A 23,501-nucleotide genomic window follows, 5' to 3' on the forward strand; every position below is an offset into this window, starting at 1 on the left:
ATACCTGTCTGTATATCGCTCCTAGCATTCACCTTGCGGGTCTGATGTTAGTTGTGTGTTTTGGATCAGGGGGAGTGTGTGTGTTAGGGGCTAGAGGAGCATGTGAATGTTTAGGGTCAGATGAGTGTGAGGGGAGTATGAGTGAGCATTGAGGGCCAGATGATTTTGAGTGAGTACCGAGGATCAGATAGTATGAGTGAGTATTGAATGTCAAGTGAGCGTTGGGGCTAAATGAGTGGGCATGATGAGTGTGAATAAGAAAACAGGACGAGATGTTGTGAATGCTGAAAGTCAGATGAGTATGAGTAAGTGTTGAGTGCCAAATGAGTAAGTGAGATTAACACCAATTTTTTTCCTCTGGCTTTCAAAGAGTGACTCTAAACAAGTAAATTTTTGTTGTGCGTTGCAAGACAGTTTAGGCTGTGTTGCAAGGGACGTGGTGCAGTGTGTGAGTGGCGGGTCCTCACCGGTGACCTCTACAACAATGGCTTCCCTTCTCTCATCACAACCTGTCAGCGTGTGTAATGACAAGCATGTAATGGCCAGGCGTGGTAGCCCCTCCCTGCTCCACCACCACCACAAATCGCTCCTTATTTCTGACTCATTACGAGGAGGGAATATTCGGGTGACCACAGAGGCTTTTTCTTCCCCCTCACTCTCGCTCCCTCCCCGCCACCTTCCCCCGCCACCTTCCCCCACCTCCCGCTGCTCTGTTGCACTCACGTGGTGAGGGCGACCTTGCTTGTGGCCATCACCTGAAGGGTTTAGCGCTCCTACAGGAATGGACATTCACAACAAGGTCACTCAGCATTCCACTACCTTCAAGTTTTAGAGAGACACTGTTGGCGTTTCGCTCAAATATCCACTCTGGAGTTGTCTAAAGAACCCAGATTAACGTCAAATGCAAACCGTTAAAAGCCATTAAATATGAGCCGTTAAAAACAAACCGTTGAATATATACCATTAACAACTTAAAAAAACCATTAACAACTTAAATATAAACCATTATATGTACGTATATTAAGAAACAAACCTGGCATCACTACGTTTAACTGACGGGCGAATTGCCTGCTCTGACGACGACACGTAAAGTATTTGAGTGTCTTATTATGAACCTCCTCTACGTAAACCTTGCCTCACTCCAGGCTCAGGCTCTTCCAGGAGTGTAACGTATCGGAAAATTACAAGAAATGAAGAATGAATAAACTCATGGGGTGAGGGAGGTAGAGAGGTAGAAGGGAGGTGTGTGAAGGCGCCTTCAACAGTTTGAATATACTGCGTAATCAAAATCGGCATTTTTTCCAAATATAAAGTATTATTATTATTATTATTAAAGATGAGAAACTCCGTAGGAGCCATGATGACGGGTGGAACCTATGCGGTGGGTGTTCCCACGCTCTAGCGACTAGACCACGACATGGTATAAGGCAGCCCGTGTTCACATACAAAGATCCAAGCTCGTTAATCCAACCGCCAAACTCCTGTTTATGAATAAAAAGCTGTTTACACACACAGCCCGTCCTCCAAACAGACACGAAGTCCATTCCATGCACCCGCAGAACCCCCTGTTTATGAATGAAAAACGGCTTACACACGACTCACAACTGATGGCGTCCGAACATTTCCGGACAATCCGACCTCAGACCAATTCCATTCCATCCAGCAGCCCGTCCTCCAAACAAAGATCCAAAAGTGATTCCATGCACCCGCCAAACCCCCTGTTTATGAATGAAAAGCGGTTTACACACGACTCGCAACTGCTGACGTTCGAAAAAATCCGGAAAAAGTGTTTCACTGACGAATTTTGTTCGAATCACAACGCTATAAATGCTTCACCCACGTACTACAAATACAAATAATCGCCAACAGAACCTAAACACCTAACCTAACCAAACCTAACCTAACCTAACCTATGCCTAAATATGCACAATATGCTAATATATTATAATATTAATTTATACTTGAGAAAATTCCCGTTTTGAATGAACAGCATATTAAAATTTATGAATGCGTCTGTGGGGTTGACCGCTGGATGTAATGGACTTGAGTCGAGGATGGGTTGCATCCAGCGGTCGACCCCAAAGACGTATTCATATATTTTAACACGCTGTTCATTCAAAACGGGAATTTTCTCAAATATAAATTAATATTATAATATATTAGCATATTGTGCATATTTAGACATATGTTAGATTAGGTGTTTAGGTTCTGTTGGCGATTATTTGTATTTGTAAAACGTGAATGAAGCATTTACAGGGTTGTGGTTCGAACAAAATTCGTCAGTGAAGCACTTGTTCCGGAAGTGTTCGAACGAAATCAGTTGTGAGTCGTGTGTGAGAGCCCCCCTGTGACGGTGGCAATAGTGTTAGACAGTGACAAGCGTCCCAAAAGTAATAGACTGGTAGTGAGAGTCCCAAGAGTGATGAGTGACAGCAAGATAGACAGCTCACCAGGATGATGTATTCTTGCGGCCCAGACAAGACCGGCGTGGCCCCGGCTGTCATCACAACCACCGCCACTATCGCCACAAATATTCTACTCCATCCCGGTTACAAGACAACAAACCCTCATCACGGCCCTTGTGGATTTACTCAAAACATCAAGTTATTTGGACCAGTGCAAGATGTCTTGCCATAAACTCCTCTACCTCTACTCTCTTACATGATGCTTCTTCATGCACGTTTGTACTCACCTATTTATGCTTGCGGAGGTTGAGCTTTGACTCCTTGTTCCCGCCTCTCAACTGTCAATCAACTGGTGTACAGATTCCTGAGCCTGCTGGGTTCTATCATATCTACATTTGAAACTGTGTATGGAGTCAGCCTCCACCACATCACTGCCTAATGCATTCCATCCGTTAACTACTCTAGCACTGAAAAAGTTCCTTCTAACGTCTCTGTGGCTCATGTGGGTACTCAGTTTCCACCTGTGTCCCCTTGTTCGCGTCCCACCAGTGTTGAATAGTTTATCCTTGTTTACCCGGTCGATTCCCCTGAGGATTTTGTAGGTTATGATCATGTCTCCCCTTACTCTTCTGTCTTCCAGTGTCGTAAGGTGCATTTCCCGCAGCCTCTCCTCGTAACTCATGCCTCTTAGTTCTGGGACTAGTCTAGTGGCATACCTTTGGACTTTTTCCAGCATCGTCTTGTGCTTGACAAGGTACGGGCTCCATGCTGGGGCCGCATACTCCAGGATTGGTCTTACATATGTGGTGTACAAGATTCTGAATGATTCCTTACACAGGTTCCTGAACGCTGTTCTGATGTTAGCCAGCCTCGCGTATGCAGCAGACGTTATTCTTTTTATGTGGGCTTCAGGAGACAGGTTTGGTGTGATATCAACTCCTAGATCTTTGTCTCTGTCCGTTTCATTAAGAACTTCATCTCCTATTCTGTATCCTGTGTCTGGCCTCCTGTTTCCAATGCCTAGTTTCATTACTTTGCATTTACTCGGGTTGAACTTCACCAGCCATTTGTTGGACCATTCACTCAGTCTGTCTAGGTCATCTTGTAGCCTCCTACTATCATCCTCTGTTTCAATCCTCCTCAAAATTTTTGCATCATCAGCAAACATTGAGAGAAACGAGTCTATACCCTCTGGGAGATCATTTACATCCATCAGAAACAGTATAGGTCCAAGGACTGACCCCTGCGGGACTCCACTTGTAACGTCTCGCCAATCTGAGACCTCACCAGTCACACTTACTCGTTGTCTCCTGTTGCTTAGGTACTCCTTTATCTAATGGAGTACCTTCCCTTTCACTCCAGCCTGCATCTCCAGCTTTTTCACTAGCCTCTTGTGTGGTACTGTATCAATGGCTTTCTGACAATCCAAAAATATGCAGTCTGCCCACCCTTCTCTTTCTTGCCTGATTTTTGTTGCCTGGTCGTAGAATTCAAGTATCCCTGTGAGGCAGGACCTGCCATCCCTGAACCCATGTTGATGCTGTGTTACAAAGCTCTTTCGCTCCAGATGTTCCACTAGCTTTCTTTGCACAATCTTCTCCATCAGTTTGCATAGTATGCAGGTTAGGGACACTGGCCTGTAGTTCAGTGCCTCCTGTCTATCGCCTTTCTTCTATATCGGGATTACGTTAGCTGCTTTCCAAATTTCTGGCAGTTCCCCTGTTGCCAGTGATTTGTTATACACTATGGAGAGTAACAGGCACAGTTCTTCTGCTCCTTCCTTTAGTATCCAAGGGGAGATTCCATCTGGGCCTATAGCCTTTGTCACATCCAACTCTAGTAAACACTTCCTTACTTCCCCGCTGGTAATCTCAAACTCTTCCAGTGGTTCCTGGTTAACTATTCCCTCTCTTATCTCTGAAATTTCTCCTTACTCTAAGGTGAAGACCTCCTGGAATTTCTTATTCAGTTCCTCACACACATCCTTGTCGTTTGTAGTGAATCCTTCTGCCCCTATTTTCAATTTCATAACCTGTTCCTTTACTGTTGTTTTTCTCCTAATGTGGCTATGCAGCAATTTAGGCTGAGTCTTTGCCTTGCTTGCGATTGTCATTTTCGTATTGTCTTTCTGCCTCTCTTCTCATCCTGATATATTCATTCCTGGCACTCTGGTATCTTTCTCCATGCCCTTTTACTTTGCTGCTTAGCTAGCCTACATCTCTGATTGAACCATGGGTTTCTCATCTTTATTTCACTGTTTTTCTTTTGAACTGGGACAAACTTGTTTGCTGCTTCCTTGCACTTCTGCGTGGTGTAGTCCATCATGTCTTGGGCCATTTTTTCCCTGAGCTCTGTTTCCCATGCTGTATCTGTTAGGAATTTTCTTATCTCCTCATAGTTTCCCTTTCGGTATGCTAACCTTTTGTTTTCGGAATACCTCCTCGGGTTCAATAACCCTTCTTCAATCAGGTACTCAAACACCAGTACACTTTGATCGCTCATTCCTACTGGGGCCTCAAAACCGATTTCTCTTATGTCGGAGTCGTTCAGAGTGAAGACTATGTCGAGTCTCGCTGGTTCGTCATTTCCTCTCATCCTTGTGGGTTCTCTGTCATGCTGGGTTAAAAAGTTTCTAGTCACCACCTCCAATAGTTTGGCTCTCCACGTATTCTCGCCTCCATGCGGTTCCTTGTTCTCCCAGTCAATCCTTCCGTTATTAAAGTCCCCCATGATGAGCAGGTGGGATCTATTTCTACAGGCAGCAGAGGCTGCCCTCTCAATTATAGTGTTAACTGCCATGTTGTTGTTTTCATACTTTTGACTGGGTCTTCTGTCATTTGGTGGAGGGTTATATATTACTGCTACTACTATTCTTGGTCCTCCCATTGTCGTGGTGCCTGCTACGTAGTCTCTGAAATCCTCACAGCCTGGGATAGCCATGTCCTTAAAAATCCATTCTTTTCTCATGAGTAGGGCCACTCTGCCTCCTCCCCTACCTTCCCTCTCTTTCCTTATTACTGTGTATTCCTGGGGGAAACATGGCATTCGTTATGATTCCAGAGAGTTTGGTTTCAGTGAGTCCAATTACATCTGGGTTCACTTCTTGTGCACTTTCCCTTAGTTCACTTGCCTTGCTTGTGATCCCCTCTATGTTCGAGTACATTACCCTGAATCTGACTCTCTTCTGCTTCTCCTTTGGGGGGGACCTGTGGGATCTGGGATGAGCGGGAGCTGAGAGGATCTGGTATGGGAAGTCTGGTGAAGGAGGAAGGGCTTGGGGGGTGGGGGATATGGGGGAGGGTAGGGGGGGTGGGTGAGAGGGGGAAGGTGGGGTGAGAGGGGGAGGGTAGGGAGGAGAGTGAGAGAGGGAGGGTTGGGGTGGGAGAGTGAGAGGGGGAGGGTTGGGGGAGCATGGGGGGAGGAGAGGCTTGGGGGTATGGGGGAAGAAGGGGGGGGGCAAAAAAGGGGGGAGGGCTTGGGGGGCGTTGGGGGAAAGGGAAGGCTGAGGTTGGTGTGGAAGAGGGGAGGGTTTAGGGGAGTGGTGAAGAGGGGAAGACTTAGGTGGGGTGGGGGAGAGTGGGGGGCTTAGGGGAGGCGAGGGAGAACGGAGGGCTTGGGGATGGGAGAGACGGGAGGGCATGTGGGAGAAGGGAGGGCTTTGAGGATGGGGGAGAAGGGAGGTCCTGGGGAGAGGGTGTGAGTGGGAGGAGGGTGGTGGGTGGGGGGAGGGTGCCCTAGGTGGGTACTTAGTGGGGGGCTGACAGGGGATGGGGCAGGTAGGGTGTCTGTTGGGTAGAATGTGGAGGTGGTGCCCCACTCCCTGTGGCTGTTGCACTGTTTGAGGAGGGTTCCCCACTCCCCTCTGGGATTGTAGGGTTCGGGGTTGTGGTTCTCTGATTCCTTTCTCTCTCCCTGCGAGAGTGTGTGTGTGTGTGTGTGTGTGTGTGTGTGTGTGTGTGTGTGTGTGTGTGTGTGTGTGTGTGTGTGTGTGTGTGTGTGCAATATATAATAACTTTGATAAAGTAAAATAGGTCGGGAATCAGTGCATTTTGCAGTCGACTGTTGGAAAGGTGGGGTCCAAGAGCTAATAGCTCTAGCCGTTTACTCGTACTCTAGGAGTTTACTCCTGCTTCCAGGAGTAACTCCCGGGAGTTTTCAGTCGCATATAGTCCTGGGGACCATTCAGGCTTGTTCGCATATATATATATATATATATATATATATATATATATATATATATATATATATATATATATATATATATATATATGTATGTAAATGTGTAATAAAAATTAGGTAAATTGGTGGAGATGAGGGAGTCTTAATATACACTTCTGAAGCTACTCCATGATAATGTAGGATAATTCTAGCATAATCCAGCTTATATTTGTATCTGGTTTGAAATGCCCATTGTGTTTAATGCATTATATCTTCCATTGAGAGATCTGCTGCTAATGTAGTGGTTCTGAGTGGCTGAGTTATGCTACAGGCGAGAACTGCTAGACAGGTTAAGGAAATGGTTGCTGTTGGTGCCTAGATATCCTTGAGGAGAAGGTTGGTCTCTTACCCGCTCCCACTCTCCCCTCTCTCTCTCTCTCTCTCTCTCTCTCTCTCTCTCTCTCTCTCTCTCTCTCTCTCTCTCTCTCTCTCTCTCTCTCTCTCTCTCTCTCTCTCCCTCCCTCCCAGTCTATCTTTCTCCCCTTTCTCTCTTTCGCCTGACAATAAGTCACAATATCGTGGTTGAAAATTAGACACCCAACCCACAAATCTGAAAATAAAGGAATTGACGATATTTCGATCCGTCCTGGATCATTATCTAGTCGTGTAATGAAACAAGTGGTAGAGAAAGTCAGTTTACAACGGAAGAGAATTAGAGGAGTCTCTCTCTCTCTCTCTCTCTCTCTCTCTCTCTCTCTCTCTCTCTCTCTCTCTCTCTCTCTCTCATCCGAGAGAGAGAGGAGGGTGTGGCACTGTGAATGTAATACAATGCAACTGTGTATAAAATACAAGATGTGGAAGAAGCAGCAATTATAAAAAGAGAACAACGTTACTAATCATGGGAGATTTCAATCATACTGAAATTCAAGTGGAAAAAACAAGGGACTGCCAGTTGAGAGAAAAGTTATGAAGCAACAAACTAGTGAAGATTATAGAGAGAAACTTCCTTGTGAGGACACATTATGCTCCAGGAAGACTCAGATAACAGGTATCGTCAGACAAGTAGCAGCTAGACTTAAAACCATACAACGAACGGAATGATTGATGCTATTCTGGAGAGCTATAAGAATTTTGCACCAAGATTGTAACCTTTTGTTGAATTGTCTGAATGTCTATTGCAACTTATGTCTGTGTACCTAGTAACAAAAAGTATATGTGTGTATGTCTGGTATCATACTGCATGTGTAAAGGAATAAAGGAAGAAATGTATATGTTTATCAACCCGAATGCTCGGTAATATGTGGATTATTTGTGATGTGTGTATATAAACACGTTGTATTGAACGGGGTGAGACTGGCTTGATCCCCTCCCATGTTGGATTATATGGGAATGAACGAGCAGATGTGCTGCCTGCTGAAGGCGCCGAAGGAGACCATATTGAATACTTCATACCCAAGACTCTTCTACAATTTAGAGGTATTGTCAGGCAACATCACCGTGACAAGGTAACTGAGGAAAAGAGGATAGAAGCACAAACCAGTGAATCTGTACGATGGTACAACAACGTTGCAGCTGGCAATCCCAATCATTATGGACGAAGAGGAGGAGGACGAGGGAGAGAATCAGTAATAGCGAGAATCCGTCTTGGATACAAATATTCATGGCGATTCGGGATGGAAACAACAGCTGAGGAGCGAAGTTGCGGAATCTGTGATGAGAGTGACGGACACCGCCTTGACCACTATCTACGTGAATGTGAACACCTGAGAGACATTAGAAATATGTGTAGAATAATAAACCCCACATTGTTTGAGTTAGGAAAACACTACTTGTCAAATATTGATACTGTTCTTAAAAGATTCCCCCATTTTGCACCCGCAAGATCTTAAGGGCTGACAGATGTTAATCTTCTTGATTGAGGAGCTGTTCACTTGAGACAGTTAAGCAAGTCCCAGCTGTGTCTGGGTACAAGTGACAGGATGAACAACCCAGCAGCTTTTCTTCCTATTGGGGAGTGTTGTACATGCTGCTATGGCGGTATGTCCACTCACAGGATGAGTGGCGCTGCCCAATAAACTCGCCCCTCGGGGCAAAATTAAAATAAATTTACTAGCTTGAGTTACCTCATCCCTTTGTGTGTATCTACACTTCAATATTCTTATTTCAGTTTCAATTTAAATCCACATAAATGCAAGGTCATGAAATGTTAACAGGTAACAGGAGGCAGGAGAAGCAGTACAAAGTGAGGTGAAGAGAGGGAAGGTACCAGTGGAGAAAAATGAACGGAAAATAGATATAACGCCAAACTTGTCATGGATGTGCACATTAACACAGTCTCATCAGCGGTATATGCATGGCTGCTATATCATGGTTAACGACGTTATAGTTGGGGTTAATATTGTCGTGGACGTTATGGGTGTGGTCAATATTGTCGTGGACGTTATGGGTGTGGTCAATATTATCGTGGACGTTATGGGTGTGGTCAATATTGTCGTGGACGTTATGGGTGTGGTCAATATTGTCGTGGACGTTATGGGTGTGGTCAATATTGTCGTGGACGTTATGGGTGTGGTCAATATTGTCGTGAACGTTATGGGTGTGGTCAATATTGTCGTGGACGTTATGGGTGTGGTCAATATTGTCGTGGACGTTATGGGTGTGGTCAATATTGTCGTGGACGTTATGGGTGTGGTCAATATTGTCGTGGACGTTATGGGTGTGGTCAATATTGTCGTGGACGTTATGGGTGTGGTCAATATTGTCGTGGACGTTATGGGTGTGGTCAATATTGTCGTGGACGTTATGGGTGTGGTCAATATTGTCGTGGACGTTATGGGTGTGGTCAATATTGTCGTGGACGTTATGGGTGTGGTCAATATTGTCGTGGACGTTATGGGTGTGGTCAATATTATCGTGGACGTTATGGGTGTGGTCAATATTGTCGTGGACGTTATGGGTGTGGTCAATATTGTCGTGGACGTTATGGGTGTGGCCAATATTGTCGTGGACGTTATGGGTGTGGTCAATATTGTCATGGACGTTATGGGTGTAGTCAATATTGTCGTGGACGTTATGGGTGTGGTCAATATTGTCATGGACGTTATGGGTGTGGTCAATATTGTCGTGGACGTTATGGGTGTGGTCAATATTGTCATGGACGTTATGGGTGTGGTCAATATTGTCGTGGACGTTATGGGTGTGGTCAATATTGTCATGGACGTTATGGGTGTGGTCAATATTGTCGTGGACGTTATGGGTGTGGTCAATATTGTCATGGACGTTATGGGTGTGGTCAATATTGTCGGGGACGTTATGGGTGTGGTCAATATTGTCGTGGACGTTATGGGTGTGGTCAATATTGTCGTGGACGTTATGGGTGTGGTCAATATTGTCGTGGACGTTATGGGTGTGAGGATCTCGGCTTCAGACACGTCAAGTAAGGGACGCTGAGGGCGGCCCTTCACCTGAGGGCGGCCCTTCACCTGCGGGCGGCCCTTCACCTGCGGGCGGCCCTTCACCTGCGGGCGGCCCTTCACCGCCCCTCTCCTGCTCTCGTTGCCACACCGTTACCTCCACTGCCCCGTGGCGCCCCACGACAGTATACCATCGTGACAGCTACTAACGAGGGCCTGTCATTAACAACGTTGCCAGGACGTGGTCCCGCCCTCGGCGACCACATCGTTACCTAAGGACTGTGTCAGCTGGAGGTCAGGTGCTCGGCAGTTAGCCTAGTCTGGCTTAAGAAATTGTACTTTGCTTCTTGTCGAAGCAAGGCTTATTAAAGAACAAGCCTTGCTTCGACAAGAAGCAAAGTACACAATGCATTAAGCCAAATTGAGGCTTTGGTCAGAGAGCGCTCCCTTTCCCAGATTATTTACACTGATGGATCCTTGCACCAGTCCCATGGTGCAGCTGGAAGTGCAGTTGTTGTGACAGCGAGAGATGGTTCCTTCTCCTATTAAGTGTGGAGCGCGTATAAATAACTGGGCCTCCACTCTTCAAACAGAAAACAGAATTAGTTGCCATAATCCTTGCGCTCGAGCGATTATATGAATCCAAAGTTGACACGTTAATTGTAAGTGACTCCTTGTCATCCTTGACTGCCCTCAGCTCCCCAAGGCATAATTGTGACGTGCTTGTGTCTGAAGCTAGACACAGATATACTGTAATTAAATAATCAATGATGGAGTCAGAGTTTGTCTCCTGTGGATTCCTTCCTATATTGGTCTCCGAATCATGATAGAACTGATGAGTTGGCCAAGATTTTTGCTCATGAAGAGGGAATTGATTATACCATGTTGGACTGCCTTTGAGCAGTTTGAGGGCAGCAATATTCCGGGAATATCAACAAAATCTCGTAGACTTGAGGCAAAGTGAAATTCACACCAGTTGCTCTATGTATCATCATTCTATTATGCAGGAAGAACCGCACGTCTATGGGTCATCCAATAAGGTTAGCTGACTTGTAGATGATATCACTGCTAGGCTTAGGCTTGTCTACAAGTACCTCTGGGAGTTTTGTAACATCTGCTGATGTAGAATTGACTAAATGTAAACTCTGTCAGCAGAACTATTCGCATACTTTACGTCATTATATACAGGAATGTGTAAAAATCGCGGAATTCATAGATAACACCATCAATGGTGTCCAAGAAATGTGCAAAGTACTTCATTCATAATGATGTGCTGCCGGGAATATTAGCGAAGTATTCAATATTTGCTTACTGTAGGTGCAGCCTGCACATGACTGTAAAGCTGCCGCCCAGTTGGGTGGGTGTGGAGCAAGACTAGTAACTGTGTGACTCACCACAGATGTAAAGTATCTTGTATAGTGACTATTGTGAACCTCTTGTTGAATCACTTGTGATATAAAAGATTATCGATGTGTATATATATTTGTGTAAATGTTTGTTACTCACTTAGCTAAATGAACTATGGGTTCAGTTCCTGAACCGATTATGTGCCTCGGTAACTCTTTCCACCACCGCCCACAGGATGGGTATGGGGTGCATAATAAAGAAAGAAATTGAAAATTGCAGCAGCCGAGAAATGATGGGTGTGGTTGGTAAGGCGAGGGAGGGAGGGAGGGGCGGAAAGAGATGTAACTAGGAGCGGCCTTCAGCTAAGTAGTGTGGAAGACGCAACAACTAACCGCAGCGGCGGCGTCTCACTGACGTGAACTGGTTTCTTCTTCACGTTCCTGGAGTAAAAGTTGGTGACCGCGTGAGAGCCGCCCCCCTCGAGGCCAGCCTCCTCCAGCGAGCCCGTCTCCCGTCCCAAGTACTGCCTTGAAGGCATGTGTTCTTACTCTGTCAAGTGACGACCTTAGACGCGCTCCTGCCGGTCTTCTCTTATGACCTGTAGAAATATCTATCCGTCCCACTACATGACGACAATTAGTTTACATCTGCCCAACCGCATCGCGATAATTAGTTCACACTTGTTCCACCACATCGCGATAAATTAGTTTGCAATGATGGACCACATCGCGGAGTTCTACTCCCCAAGCTCGGCCCTGGGCCAAGCTTGACTAGTGAGAGCTTGGTCCAACAGGTTGTTCTTTGACGCGGTCCTCAGGCCCACATTTCCACCACAGCCCGGTTGGTCCGGCACTTCTTGAAGAAGACTATCTAGTTTTCTCTTGAAGATCTCCACGGTTGTTCCGGCAATATTTCTTATACTCGCTGGGAGGGTGTTGAACAACCGTAGACCTTCACTGGTTCTATTCTGCATTTTCTTCCATATGGTTCACTCCATCCAGTATGTTGTTATTTTACTGTGTATATTTGGGACCTGGCCCTCCAGTATTTTCCACGTGTATATTATTTAATTTCTCTCTCGTCTCCTTTTTAGGGGAGACATTTGGAGAGCTTTGAGACGATCCCAATAATTTATTGCTTTATCGTGTCTATGCGTGCCGTATATGTTCTCTGTATTCCCTCTATTTCAGCAATCTCTCCTGCTCTGAAAGAGGAAGTGAGTATCGAACAGTACTCAAGACGGGACAGCAGAAGTGATTTGAAAAGTACAACCATTGTGATGGGATCCCTGGATTTGAAGGTTCTCGTAATCCATCCTATAATTTTTCTGGCTGACGCAATATTTGCTTGGTTATGCTCCCTAAATGTTAGATCGTCAGACACCATTATTCCCAAATCCTTTACGTGCTGCTTTTTTACTATGGGCAAATTTGATTCTGTTTTGTTCCCTGTATTATGTTTAAGGTCATCATTTTTACCATACCTGAGTACCTGGAATTTATCACTGTTAAACATCATGTTATTTTCTGCTGCCCAGTCGAAAACTTTATCTGCTAGTGGTTTTTCAATGTCTTCAGCAGAGGTAATTTTCATGCTGATTTGTGTCGTCTGCAAAGGATGATACGAAGCTATGACTTGTATTTTTGTCTATATTTGATATGAGAATAAGGAAAAGCAGTGGTGCAAGGACTGTACCCTGAGGTACAGAGCTTTTAACTGCGCTTGGACTCGACTTTATTTGGTTGACTGTTACTCTGAGGTTCTGTTCGACAGAAAATTGAATATCCACCGTCCTACTTTACCGGTTAGTCCCATTGACCTCATTTTATCCCTCCATGGTCACATTTATCGAATGCCTTTGCAAAGTCCCTGTATACCACATCTGCATTCATTTTTCTTCTAATGCCTCAGTAATTTCAAGTGGTCAAGTAGCTGCAAGAAGCATGATCTTCCCGCTCTAAATCCATGTTGGACAGGGCTGTGGAGGTCATTGGTCCGTGAGGTCCGTGAAACTATTAACATGCAGTTACTGTACATCACAGTATCTACCTTCCTGACCAAATATTACTAATGCTGGTATAGGTACACTACATGGGTATGTAGGTACACTACATACTTTTGTCAGCATCTGTCAACAAATTATTAAAATTCTTAGAAGTATAAGACAAGTACAAGACTTACACTTAAGTACAAGACTTACACCTAAGTACAAGACTTACACTCAAGTACAAGACTTACACTCAAGTACATGACTTACACTCAAGTACAAGACTTACACTCAAGTACAAGACTTACACTCATGTACAAGACTTACACTCAAGTACAAGACTTACACTCAAGTACAAGACTTACACTCATGTACAAGACTTACACTCAAGTACAAGACTTACACTCAAGTACAAGACTTACACTCAAGTACAAGACTTACACTCATGTACAAGACTTCCACTCAAGTACAAGACATACACTCAAGTACAAGACTTACACTCAAGTACATGACTTACACTCAAGTACAAGACTTACACTCAAGTACAAGACTTACACTCATGTACAAGACTTACACTCAAGTACAAGACTTACACTCAAGTACAAGACTTACACTCGTGTACAAGACTTACACTCAAGTACAAGACTTACACTCAAGTACAAGACTTACACTCAAGTACAAGACTTACACTCATGTACAAGACTTCCACTCAAGTACAAGACATACACTCAAGTACAAGACTTACATTCAAGTACAAGACTTATACTTAAGTACAAGGAAAATACAAGACTTGCACTTAAGTACAAGTCTTGTACTTAAGTGATGTACTTGCACTCAAGTACAATATTTACACTCAAGTACAAGGCTTGCACTCAATTACAAGACATGCACTCAAGTACAAGATAAGTATCAGACTTACACTCACATACAAGATAAGTACAAGACTTACACTTAAGTACAAGATAAGTGCAAGACTTGTATTCAAGTACAAGACTTACATTCAAGTACAAGACAAGTACAAAACTTACGACCCGACACATGAATTTATTTTAAATTGAAAAATATCTGACCCAGGATTGATCAAGCACTTACGCGTCCACTTACGAAACCTGTACATCTTTCTTAGATCTTGGCGTCTAAATTTGCGTTTAATAAACAGTTTACGCGCTCCGAAGAGTTATGAGGTTGTTTACATCATTAATGACCTTACATTGTCATTGCAGGAAGGTTGTAAACTTGCAAGAGTTGCACACATTGCAGGAGGACAGGTAGGGAGGTGGAGACTGGTGCAATATGGCACTATGAAGTTGTCTGCCTGCAGTGCCACGGTTGCTCAAGGCTCCATACTAATGCCTGCCAGAGCTCCTCAGGCACTCTTGCTGAACCTCCCATTCTCCGTCTCCATCCCTTCTCTCCCTTTCCCTTCCTTTACCGCCTTTCCGTTCGATGACTTCCTTCGGGGACTACTCCCTTATAAGTCTTGCTTCTGGCTCTCAATTTCCCATCATTACCTCAATCTGTCTAGCTTCCCTTTCCCCATCCATTACCTCAAACTCACTGTCTCTTCCATTGCCTGTTCCATTCTTTCCTATATCATATCCTCCTCTCTGTTTCCCCTTACATTCACAACTTCTCCCTTCCCCTAAACCTTCTTCCTTTCCTTTACCTTCCTCTCGCTCGCGGGAGGGCTGGAACGGGGCTCCTTGCCTGCCTTAGCCACAGTGACCCTGTTAGAGTTACACCACCGTCTTGAAGGCCTCACAACACCAGAAGTAGCAACAGGCTTCTCTATCAACACACTTATTATCTAGGATAATTAGGGCGAGGCTGAATTTCGACAGTGGTGTGGGTTGCGTCCACAGGTGTGAGGGAATCTAGATTCCCTCAGCTAGTTTTCCTAGTTTCTAGATTAGACGAGTCGCTCTAGGGACTCGTAGAAACTGAAGCTTTCAAACTAACATATACTTGTGGGGTGTTGAATGAAAGCTTATGTTAAGGACTGTCGGTTGGGACTGGTTAGAGGTCTGTGATGGCTCTGTAGAGAGAATTACAGAGATTTTCCTGTTTCTGTGAAATAGGAAGAGGTGAGAGTGAAGTGGTAGGAGAGGATACTTGACTAGAACCGTTAGAGGTGGGGGGAGAGTGGGGTGTATGTTGCCCCCCCCCAACATGTGAGACATTGAGCCATTGTCTTTAGGCCTCCCCCTCCTTGTGACGTCACAGGGAGGCTTGAGGGTGGGTGTGGTAGTTGTGGGTGGGTGTGGTAGTTGTGGGTGGATGTGGTAGTTGTTGGTGGGTGTGGTACTTGTGGGTGGGTGTGGTACTTGTGGGTGGGTGTGGTAGTTGTGGGTGGGTGTGGTAGTTGTGGGTGGGTGTGGTTGTTGTGGGTGGGTGTGGTAGTTGTGGGTGGGTGTAGTAGTTGTGGGTGGGTGTGGTAGTTGTGGGTGGGTGTGGTAGTTGTGCGTGGGTGTGGTAGTTGTGGGTGGGTGTGGTAGTTGTGGGTGGGTGTAGTAGTTGTGGGTGGGTGTGGTAGTTGTGGGTGGGTGTGGCAGTTGTGGGTGGGTGTGGTAGTTCTGGGTGGGTGTGGTAGTTGTGGGTGGGTGTGGTAGTTCTGGGTGGGTGTGGTAGTTCTTTGTGGGTGTGGTAGTTCTAGGTGGGTGTGGTAGTTCTGGGTGGGTGTGGTAGTTCTTTGTGGGTGTGGTAGTTCTAGGTGGGTGTGGTAGTTCTGGGTGGGTGTGGTAGTTCTGGGTGGGTGTGGTAGTTGTGGGTGGGTGTGGTAGTTGTGGGTGGGTGTGGTAGTTGTGGGTGGGTGTGGCAGTTGTGGGTGGGTGTGGTAGTTGTGGGTGGGTGTGGCAGTTGTGGGTGGGTGTGGTAGTTCTGGGCGGGTGTGGTAGTTGTGGGTGGGTGTGGTAGTTCTGGGTGGGTGTGGTAGTTCTTTGTGGGTGTGGTAGTTCTAGGTGGGTGTGGTAGTTCTGGGTGGGTGTGGTAGTTGTGGGTGGGTGTGGTAGTTGTGGGTGGGTGTGGCAGTTGTGGGTGGGTGTGGTAGTTCTGGGTGGGTGTGGTAGTTGTGGGCGGGTGTGGTAGTTCTGGGTGGGTGTGGTAGTTGTGGGTGGGTGTGGTAGTTGTGGGTGGGTGTGGTAGTTGTGGGTGAGTGTGGTAGTTGTGGGTGGGTGTGGTACTTGTGGGTGGGTGTTTTAGTTGTGGGCGGGTGTGGTAATCGTATGTGGGTGTGGTAATTGTGGGTGGGTGTGGTAGTTGTGGGCGGGTGTGGTAGTTGTAGGCGGGTGTGGTAGTTGTGGGCGGGTGTGGTAATTGTGGGTGGGTTTGGTAGTTGTAGGCGGGTGTGGTAGTTGTGGGTGGGTGTGGTAGTTGTGGGTGGATGTGGTAGTTGTGGGTGGGTGTGGTAGTTGTGGGCGGGTGTGGTAGTTGTAGGCGGGTGTGGTAGTTGTGGGCGGGTGTGGTAATTGTGGGTAGGTGTGGTAGTTGTAGGCGGGTGTGGTAGTTGTGGGTGGGTGTGGTAATTGTGGGCGGGTGTGGTAGTTGTGGGTGGGTGTGGTAGTTGTGGGTGGGTGTGGTAGTTGTGGGTGGGAGTGGTAATTGTGGGTGGGTGTGGTAGTTGTGGGTGGGTGTGGTAGTTGTGGGTGGGTGTGGTATTTGTGGGTGGGTGTGGTAGTTGTGAGTGGGTGTGGTAGTTGTGGGCGGGTGTAGTAATTGTGGGAGGGTGAGACAGTTATGGGCGGGTGTGGTAGTTGTGGGTGGGTGTGGTAGTTGTGGGAGGATGTGGTAGTTGTGGGTGCGTGTGGTACTTGTGGGTGGGTGTGGTACTTGTGGGTGGGTGTGTTAGTTGTGGGTGGGTGAGACAGTTATGGGCGGGTGTGGTAGTTGTGGGTGGGTGTGGTAGTTGTGGGTGGGTGTGGTAGTTGTGGGTGGGTGTGGTAGTTGTGGGTGGATGTGGTACTTGTGGGTGGGTGTGGTAGTTGTGGGCGGGTGTGGTAGTTGTGGGTGGGTGTGGTACTTGTGAGTGGGTGTGGTAGTTGTGGGCGGGTGTGGTAGTTGTGGGTGGGTGTGGTAGTTGTGGGTGGATGTGGTAGTTGTGGATGGGTGTGGTACTTGTGGGTGGGTGAGACAGTTATGGGCGGGTGTGGTAGTTGTGGGTGGGTGTGGTACTTGTGGGTGGGTGAGACAGTTATGGGCGGGTGTGGTAGTTGTGGGTGGATGTGGTAGTTGTGGGTGGGTGCGGTACTTGTGGGTGGGTGTGGTAGTTGTGGGTGGATGTGGTAGTTGTGGGTGGGTGTGGTACTTGTGGGTGGGTGTGATAGTTGTGGGTGGGTGAGACAGTTATGGGCGGGTGTGGTAGTTGTGGGTGGGTGTGGTAGTTGTGGGTGGATGTGGTAGTTGTGGGTGGGTGAGACAGTTATGGGCCGGTGTGGTAGTTGTGGGTGGGTGTGGTAGTTATGGGTGGGTGTGGTAGTTGTGAGTGGGTGAGACAGTTATGGGCGGGTGTGGTAGTTGTGGGCGGGTGTGGTAGTTGTGGGTGGGTGTGGTAGTTGTGGGTGGGTGTGGTAGTTGTGGGTGGGTGTGGTAGTTGTGGGTGGATGTGGTAGTTGTGGGTGGGTGTGGTAGTTGTGGGTGGGTGTGGTAGTTGTGGGTGGGTGAGACAGTTATGGGCGGGTGTGGTAGTTGTGGGTGGGTGTGGTAGTTGTGGGTGGATGTGGTAGTTGTGGGTGGCTGAGACAGTTATGGGCCGGTGTGGTAGTTGTGGGTGAGTGTGGTAGTTATGGGTGGGTGTGGTAGTTGTGAGTGGGTGAGACAGTTATGGGCTGGTGTGGTAGTTGTGGGCGGGTGTGGTAGTTGTGGGTGGGTGTGGTAGTTGTGGGTGGGTGTGGTAGTTGTGGGTGGGTGTGGTAGTTGTGGGTGGATGTGGTAGTTGTGGGTGGGTGTGGTACTTGTGGGTGGGTGTGGTAGTTGTGGGTGGATGTGGTAGTTGTGGGTGAGTGTGGTAGTTGTGGGGGGAGGTGAGCAAATTGTTTGAGACAGATATGGGTGGGTGAGGCAGGTGTATATGGAACCTACGACAATTAAGGCACATGTGAACAGCATATACTGGCCTCACTCTAGATTGTTTGGCCTCAATTACTATTGAGTAAATCACCTAACAACCGTAGAATGTTAGACGCACTTCTTATTAATCTGGTTAGTTATGGTGTGTCGTGTTATCAACATCAAATAACAATCTCACAACTGGCAGTTTTATGGTTTAAACATTCATTTCAAATTCATATTTAAATACGTTTATTGAGGTATAAATACACACAAAGGAAAGAGTCAGCTCAAGCTATTCTCACCCCGTTCAGTACAACGTGTTCACGTATATACATAGATACACTTCACAAACAATCAGCATAATGGTTTAAACATTACATAAATGTTTACAACTGTAGATGGAGTGGACGGTGGTGGTGACAGAGCCATGACATGACAGAGCCATGACATGACAGAGCCTTGACATGACAGAGCCATGACATGACAGAGCCTTGACATGACAGAGCCATGACATGACAGAGCCTTGACATGACAGAGCCATGACATGACAGTGCCTATGGTACCCTCTTGGGGGACAGTGTCAGTATGTAGTGATGGTTCTCCGCTAACCCACTTTTTGTACTATTAATTTTATATGTCCAGAAAAATAATGGCTAAAAACCGAACTTAAATATGCCTAGTCCAAGTATAGCACATTTATACGTGCTATTAGGCCTAAGCTACCATGTATTAGGCCTAGGCTTGCTAGTAGAGGTGGGATTAGGACTCACGCTGCAACCCATCCTCGTGTTTAGATAGCATTTTTGTAGCTCGATACGCCATAGTACAAAGATTGACGTATAAAGCAATTAGATAGTAGAATTTTGTACTTTTAACTGTATCGGTTAAAAAAAATTAAGCTAAAAAACAATAAATATTCCTAGATCTAGTGTAGCACACATATGTATTATATTAGGCCTCAGATATGGTGTATTAGGCCTAAGAAAGTTAGGTTAGTTTTTTTTTTTTGCAACAAAAATAGAAAATTTTTCCAGTTTGTCTAAATTCAATAGTATCGATTTCTACTTTCTAATTGTGTTGTACGTCGGTATATGTACTATGGTCCTCATCGTTACTGTAAGTACTTCCAAAACAGGAGGATGGGCTGAATATATATATATATATATATATATATATATATATATATATATATATATATATATATATATATATATATGTCGTACCTAGTAGCCAGAACGCACTTCTCAGCCTACTTTGCAAGGCCCAATTTGCCTAACAAGCCAAGTTTTCATGAAACAATTATTTTTCGACTACCTAACCTACCTAACCTAACCTAACCTAACCTAACTTTTTCGGCTACCTAACCTAACCTAACCTGTAGAGATAGGTTAGGTTAGGTTAGGTAGGGTTGGTTAGGTTCGGTCATATATCTACGTTAATTTTAACTTCAATAAAAAAAAATTGACCTCATACATAATGAAGTGGGTAGCTTTATCATTTCATACGAAAAAAATTAGAGAAAATATATTAATTCATGAAAACTTGGCTTATTAAGCAAATCGGGCCTTGTATAGTAGGCTGAGAAGTGCGTTCTGGCTATTAGGTACGACATATATATATATATGTGTGTGTTGTACCTAGTAGCCAGAACGTCGTACTTGGCCTACTATGCAAGGCCCGATTTGCCTAATACGCCAAGTTTTCCTGAATTTATATAATTTTCTAATTTTTTTCTTATGAAATGATAAATCTGTCTATTTCGTTATGCATAAGTTAATTTGTTTAAATTTGAGTTAAACTAACGTCGATATATGACCGAACCTAACCAACCCTACCTAACCTAACCTAACCTAACCTAAACTAACACAACTAAGTCAATAAATTATGTTCTTAATATAATATAATAATAATTCAAATAAACTAATCGTAAACAATTTATTGAAAATTAAGAAAATCACTCGGCCTATTAGGCAAATCGGGCCTTGCATAGTAGGCCGAGAAGTGGGTTCTGGCTACTAGGTACGACATATATATATATACATATGCTGATAACAAAGTTTCTGGATTGTTCAAATTATTACAAAAGTCGACTTTGTGGTGGTTCATCATATTATTACTGTCCACCAAATAGTTGTGATAAGTACTTTCATTTTAGGAGGATGGGATGTGATAATCCTGGCCAGCGCGCTCGTGTGCGCACCTGCACAAGTCCAAGACCGGGATTCATCAACCACTCACGGAACCTGTACATCTTTCTTTAATCATGGCGGCTTAGTTTACTTTTATTAAACAGTTTAAGAACTCCTCCACGAGATTGTCTCGAACAATAATGACCTTGGGATGAGAAGTATCAGAGCTCGTGAACGGTTTAATAAATAAACATATCCGACATAATCGGGGAAAGATGTAGAGCTTTCGTAAGTGAACTTCGTAAATCATTGATGAATCCTAGGTCCTTGTCAAAGGTGACATTAATACCTTATAATCTGATACGATAAGTTACATTAAATCACAGTAATCATCATCACCACTCCAATGACCTGGTTACTATGGTGCCAGAGATAGCATGTTATAAGCAATCAATTATCAGAATTTGAGCAGTTGATGGAGGCCGTCGAGGTCACCACAGGAGCAACGGTCCGCCGCGCCCCGCCTCACTGGCCACACTCTCCCATAACTGACCGCAAAACACCGTAAAAGGAGTGATTAATAATCCGGCCGAATCCGACGTGGTTCGTGAGACCTGACCGTCCCGAGAGCCACTTTTAGTTTTAAACAAACAAACAAAAAAGCGGTGTTGTGTATTGAAGTTTATATTGTGTTTTTGCTTTTATATGTTAAGTTTATTAATGCTATTGTTTGTGATATATTTTTGTTGGTGTACATGTTTGCTTAGGTTAAAAGTTAGCGTTATTTAAGCGACTGGAAAAACCTGTCCTCACACTTGTCACCCATTTTTTTACGCTACCAACCCTAACTTAAAAATTGCTGCAGTTTAATTAAACTAATTCAAGCACCATAACGCTTCCTCGGACACATAAGCTTCAGGTCTGCAGGTTGTTGGTCTGCCCAGGTTGTTGGTCTGCCCAGGTTGTTGGTCTGCCCAGGTTGTTGGTCTGTCCAGGTTGTTGGTCTGCCCAGGTTGTTGGTCTGTCCAGGTTGTTGGTCTGCCCAGGTTGTTGGTCTGTCCAGGTTGTTGGTCTACAGGTTGTTGGTCTACCCAGGTTGTTGGTCTGCCCAGGTTGTTGGTCTGCCCAGGTTGTTGGTCTGTCCAGGTTGTTGGTCTGCCCAGGTTGTTGGTCTGTCCAGGTTGTTGGTCTGCCCAGGTTGTTGGTCTGTCCAGGTTGTTGGTCTACCCAGGTTGTTGGTCTGCCCAGGTTGTTGGTCTGCCCAGGTTGTTGGTCTGCCCAGGTTGTTGGTCTGTCCAGGTTGTTGGTCTGCCCAGGTTGTTGGTCTGCCCAGGTTGTTGGTCTGCCCAGGTTGTTGGTCTGTCCAGGTTGTTGGTCTGCCCAGGTTGTTGGTCTGCCCAGGTTGTTGGTCTGCCCAGGTTGTTAATCTGTCCAGGGTGTTGGTCTGCCCAGGTTGTTGGTCTGCCCAGGTTGTTGGTCTGCCCAGGTTGTTGGTCTGCCCCGGTTGTTGCTCTGCCCAGGTTGTTGGTCTGCCCAGGTTGTTGGTCTGCCCAGGTTGTTGGTCTGTCCAGGTTGTTGGTCTGCCCAGGTTGTTGGTCTGCCCAGGTTGTTGGTCTGCCCAGGTTGTTGATCTGCCCAGATTGTTGCTCTGCCCAGGTTGTTGGTCTGCCCAGGTTGTTGGTCTGCCCAGGTTGTTGGTCTGTCCAGGTTGTTGGTCTGCCCAGGTTGTTGGTCTGCCCAGGTTGTTGGTCTGCCCAGGTTGTTGGTCTGTCCAGGTTGTTGGTCTGCCCAGGTTGTTGGTCTGCCCAGGTTGTTGGTCTGCCCAGGTTGTTGGTCTGCCCAGGTTGTTGGTCTGCCCAGGTTGTTGGTCTGGCCAAGTTGTTGGTCTGCCCAGGTTGTTAATCTGTCCAGGGTGTTGGTCTGCCCAGGTTGTTGGTCTGTCCAGGTTGTTGGTCTGCCCAGGTTGTTGGTCTGCCCAGGTTGTTGGTCTGGCCAAGTTGTTGGTCTGTCCAGGTTGTTAATCTGTCCAGGGTGTTGGTCTGCCCAGGTTGTTGGTCTGTCCAGGTTGTTGGTCTGCCCAGGTTGTTGGTCTGACCAGGTTGTTGGTCTGCCCAGGTTGTTGGTCTGTCCAGGTTGTTGGTCTACAGGTTGTTGGTCTACCCAGGTTGTTGGTCTGCCCAGGTTGTTGGTCTGCCCAGGTTGTTGGTCTGCCCAGGTTCTTGGTCTGCCCAGGTTGTTGGTCTGTCCAGGTTCTTGGTCTCCCCAGGTTGTTGGTCTGCCCAGGTTGTTGGTCTGTCCAGGGTGTTGGTCTGCCCAGGTTGTTGGTCTGTCCAGGTTGTTGGTCTGTCCAGGTTGTTGGTCTGTCCAGGTTGTTGGTCTGTCCAGGTTGTTGGTCTGCCCAGGTTGTTGGTCTGCCCAGGTTGTCGGTCTGTCCAGGTTCTTGGTCTCCCCAGGTTGTTGGTCTGCCCAGGTTGTTGGTCTGCCCAGGTTGTTGGTCTGCCCAGGGTGTTGGTCTGCCCAGGTTGTTGGTCTACAGGTTGTTGGTCTGCCCAGGTTGTTGGTCTGTCCAGGGTGTTGGTCTGCCCAGGTTGTTGGTCAGCCCAGGTTGTTGGTCTGTCCAGGTTGTTGGTCTGCCCAGGTTGTTGGTCTGTCCAGGTTGTTGGTCTGCCCAGGTTGTTGGTCTGCCCAGGTTGTTGGTCTACCCAGGTTGTTGGTCTGCCCAGGTTGTTGATCTGCCCAGGTTGTTGGTCTGCCCAGGTTGTTGGTCTGCCCAGGTTGTTGGTCTGCCCAGGTTGTTGGTCTGCCCAGGTTGTTGGTCTGCCCAGGTTGTTGGTCTGCCCAGGTTGTTGGTCTGCCCAGGGTGTTGGTCTACAGGTTGTTGGTCTGCCCAGGTTGTTGGTCTGCCCAGGTTGTTGGTCTGCCCAGGGTGTTGGTCTACAGGTTGTTGGTCTGCCCAGGTTGTTGGCCTGCCCAGGGTGTTGGTCTGTCCAGGTTGTTGGTCTACAGGTTGTTGGTCTGC

General features: G+C 46.3%; 2 protein-coding genes across 3 annotated transcripts in view; both read left to right on the plus strand.

Annotated features, from left to right (window-relative positions):
- The window catches only part of LOC123769457 (protein O-linked-mannose beta-1,2-N-acetylglucosaminyltransferase 1), a 234,757-nt gene that overhangs the window by 164,349 nt on the left and 46,907 nt on the right, over positions 1-23,501 (plus strand). The window lies entirely within an intron of this gene.
- On the plus strand, positions 8,880-10,013 carry LOC123769606 (mucin-19-like). The gene has a single exon (XM_045760845.2). It carries the CDS (start codon positions 8,880-8,882, stop codon positions 10,011-10,013), a length of 1,134 nt encoding a protein of 377 aa, XP_045616801.2.

The sequence above is a fragment of the Procambarus clarkii genome, chromosome 63, assembly GCF_040958095.1.
Source record: "Procambarus clarkii isolate CNS0578487 chromosome 63, FALCON_Pclarkii_2.0, whole genome shotgun sequence".
NCBI lineage: Eukaryota > Metazoa > Arthropoda > Malacostraca > Decapoda > Cambaridae > Procambarus > Procambarus clarkii.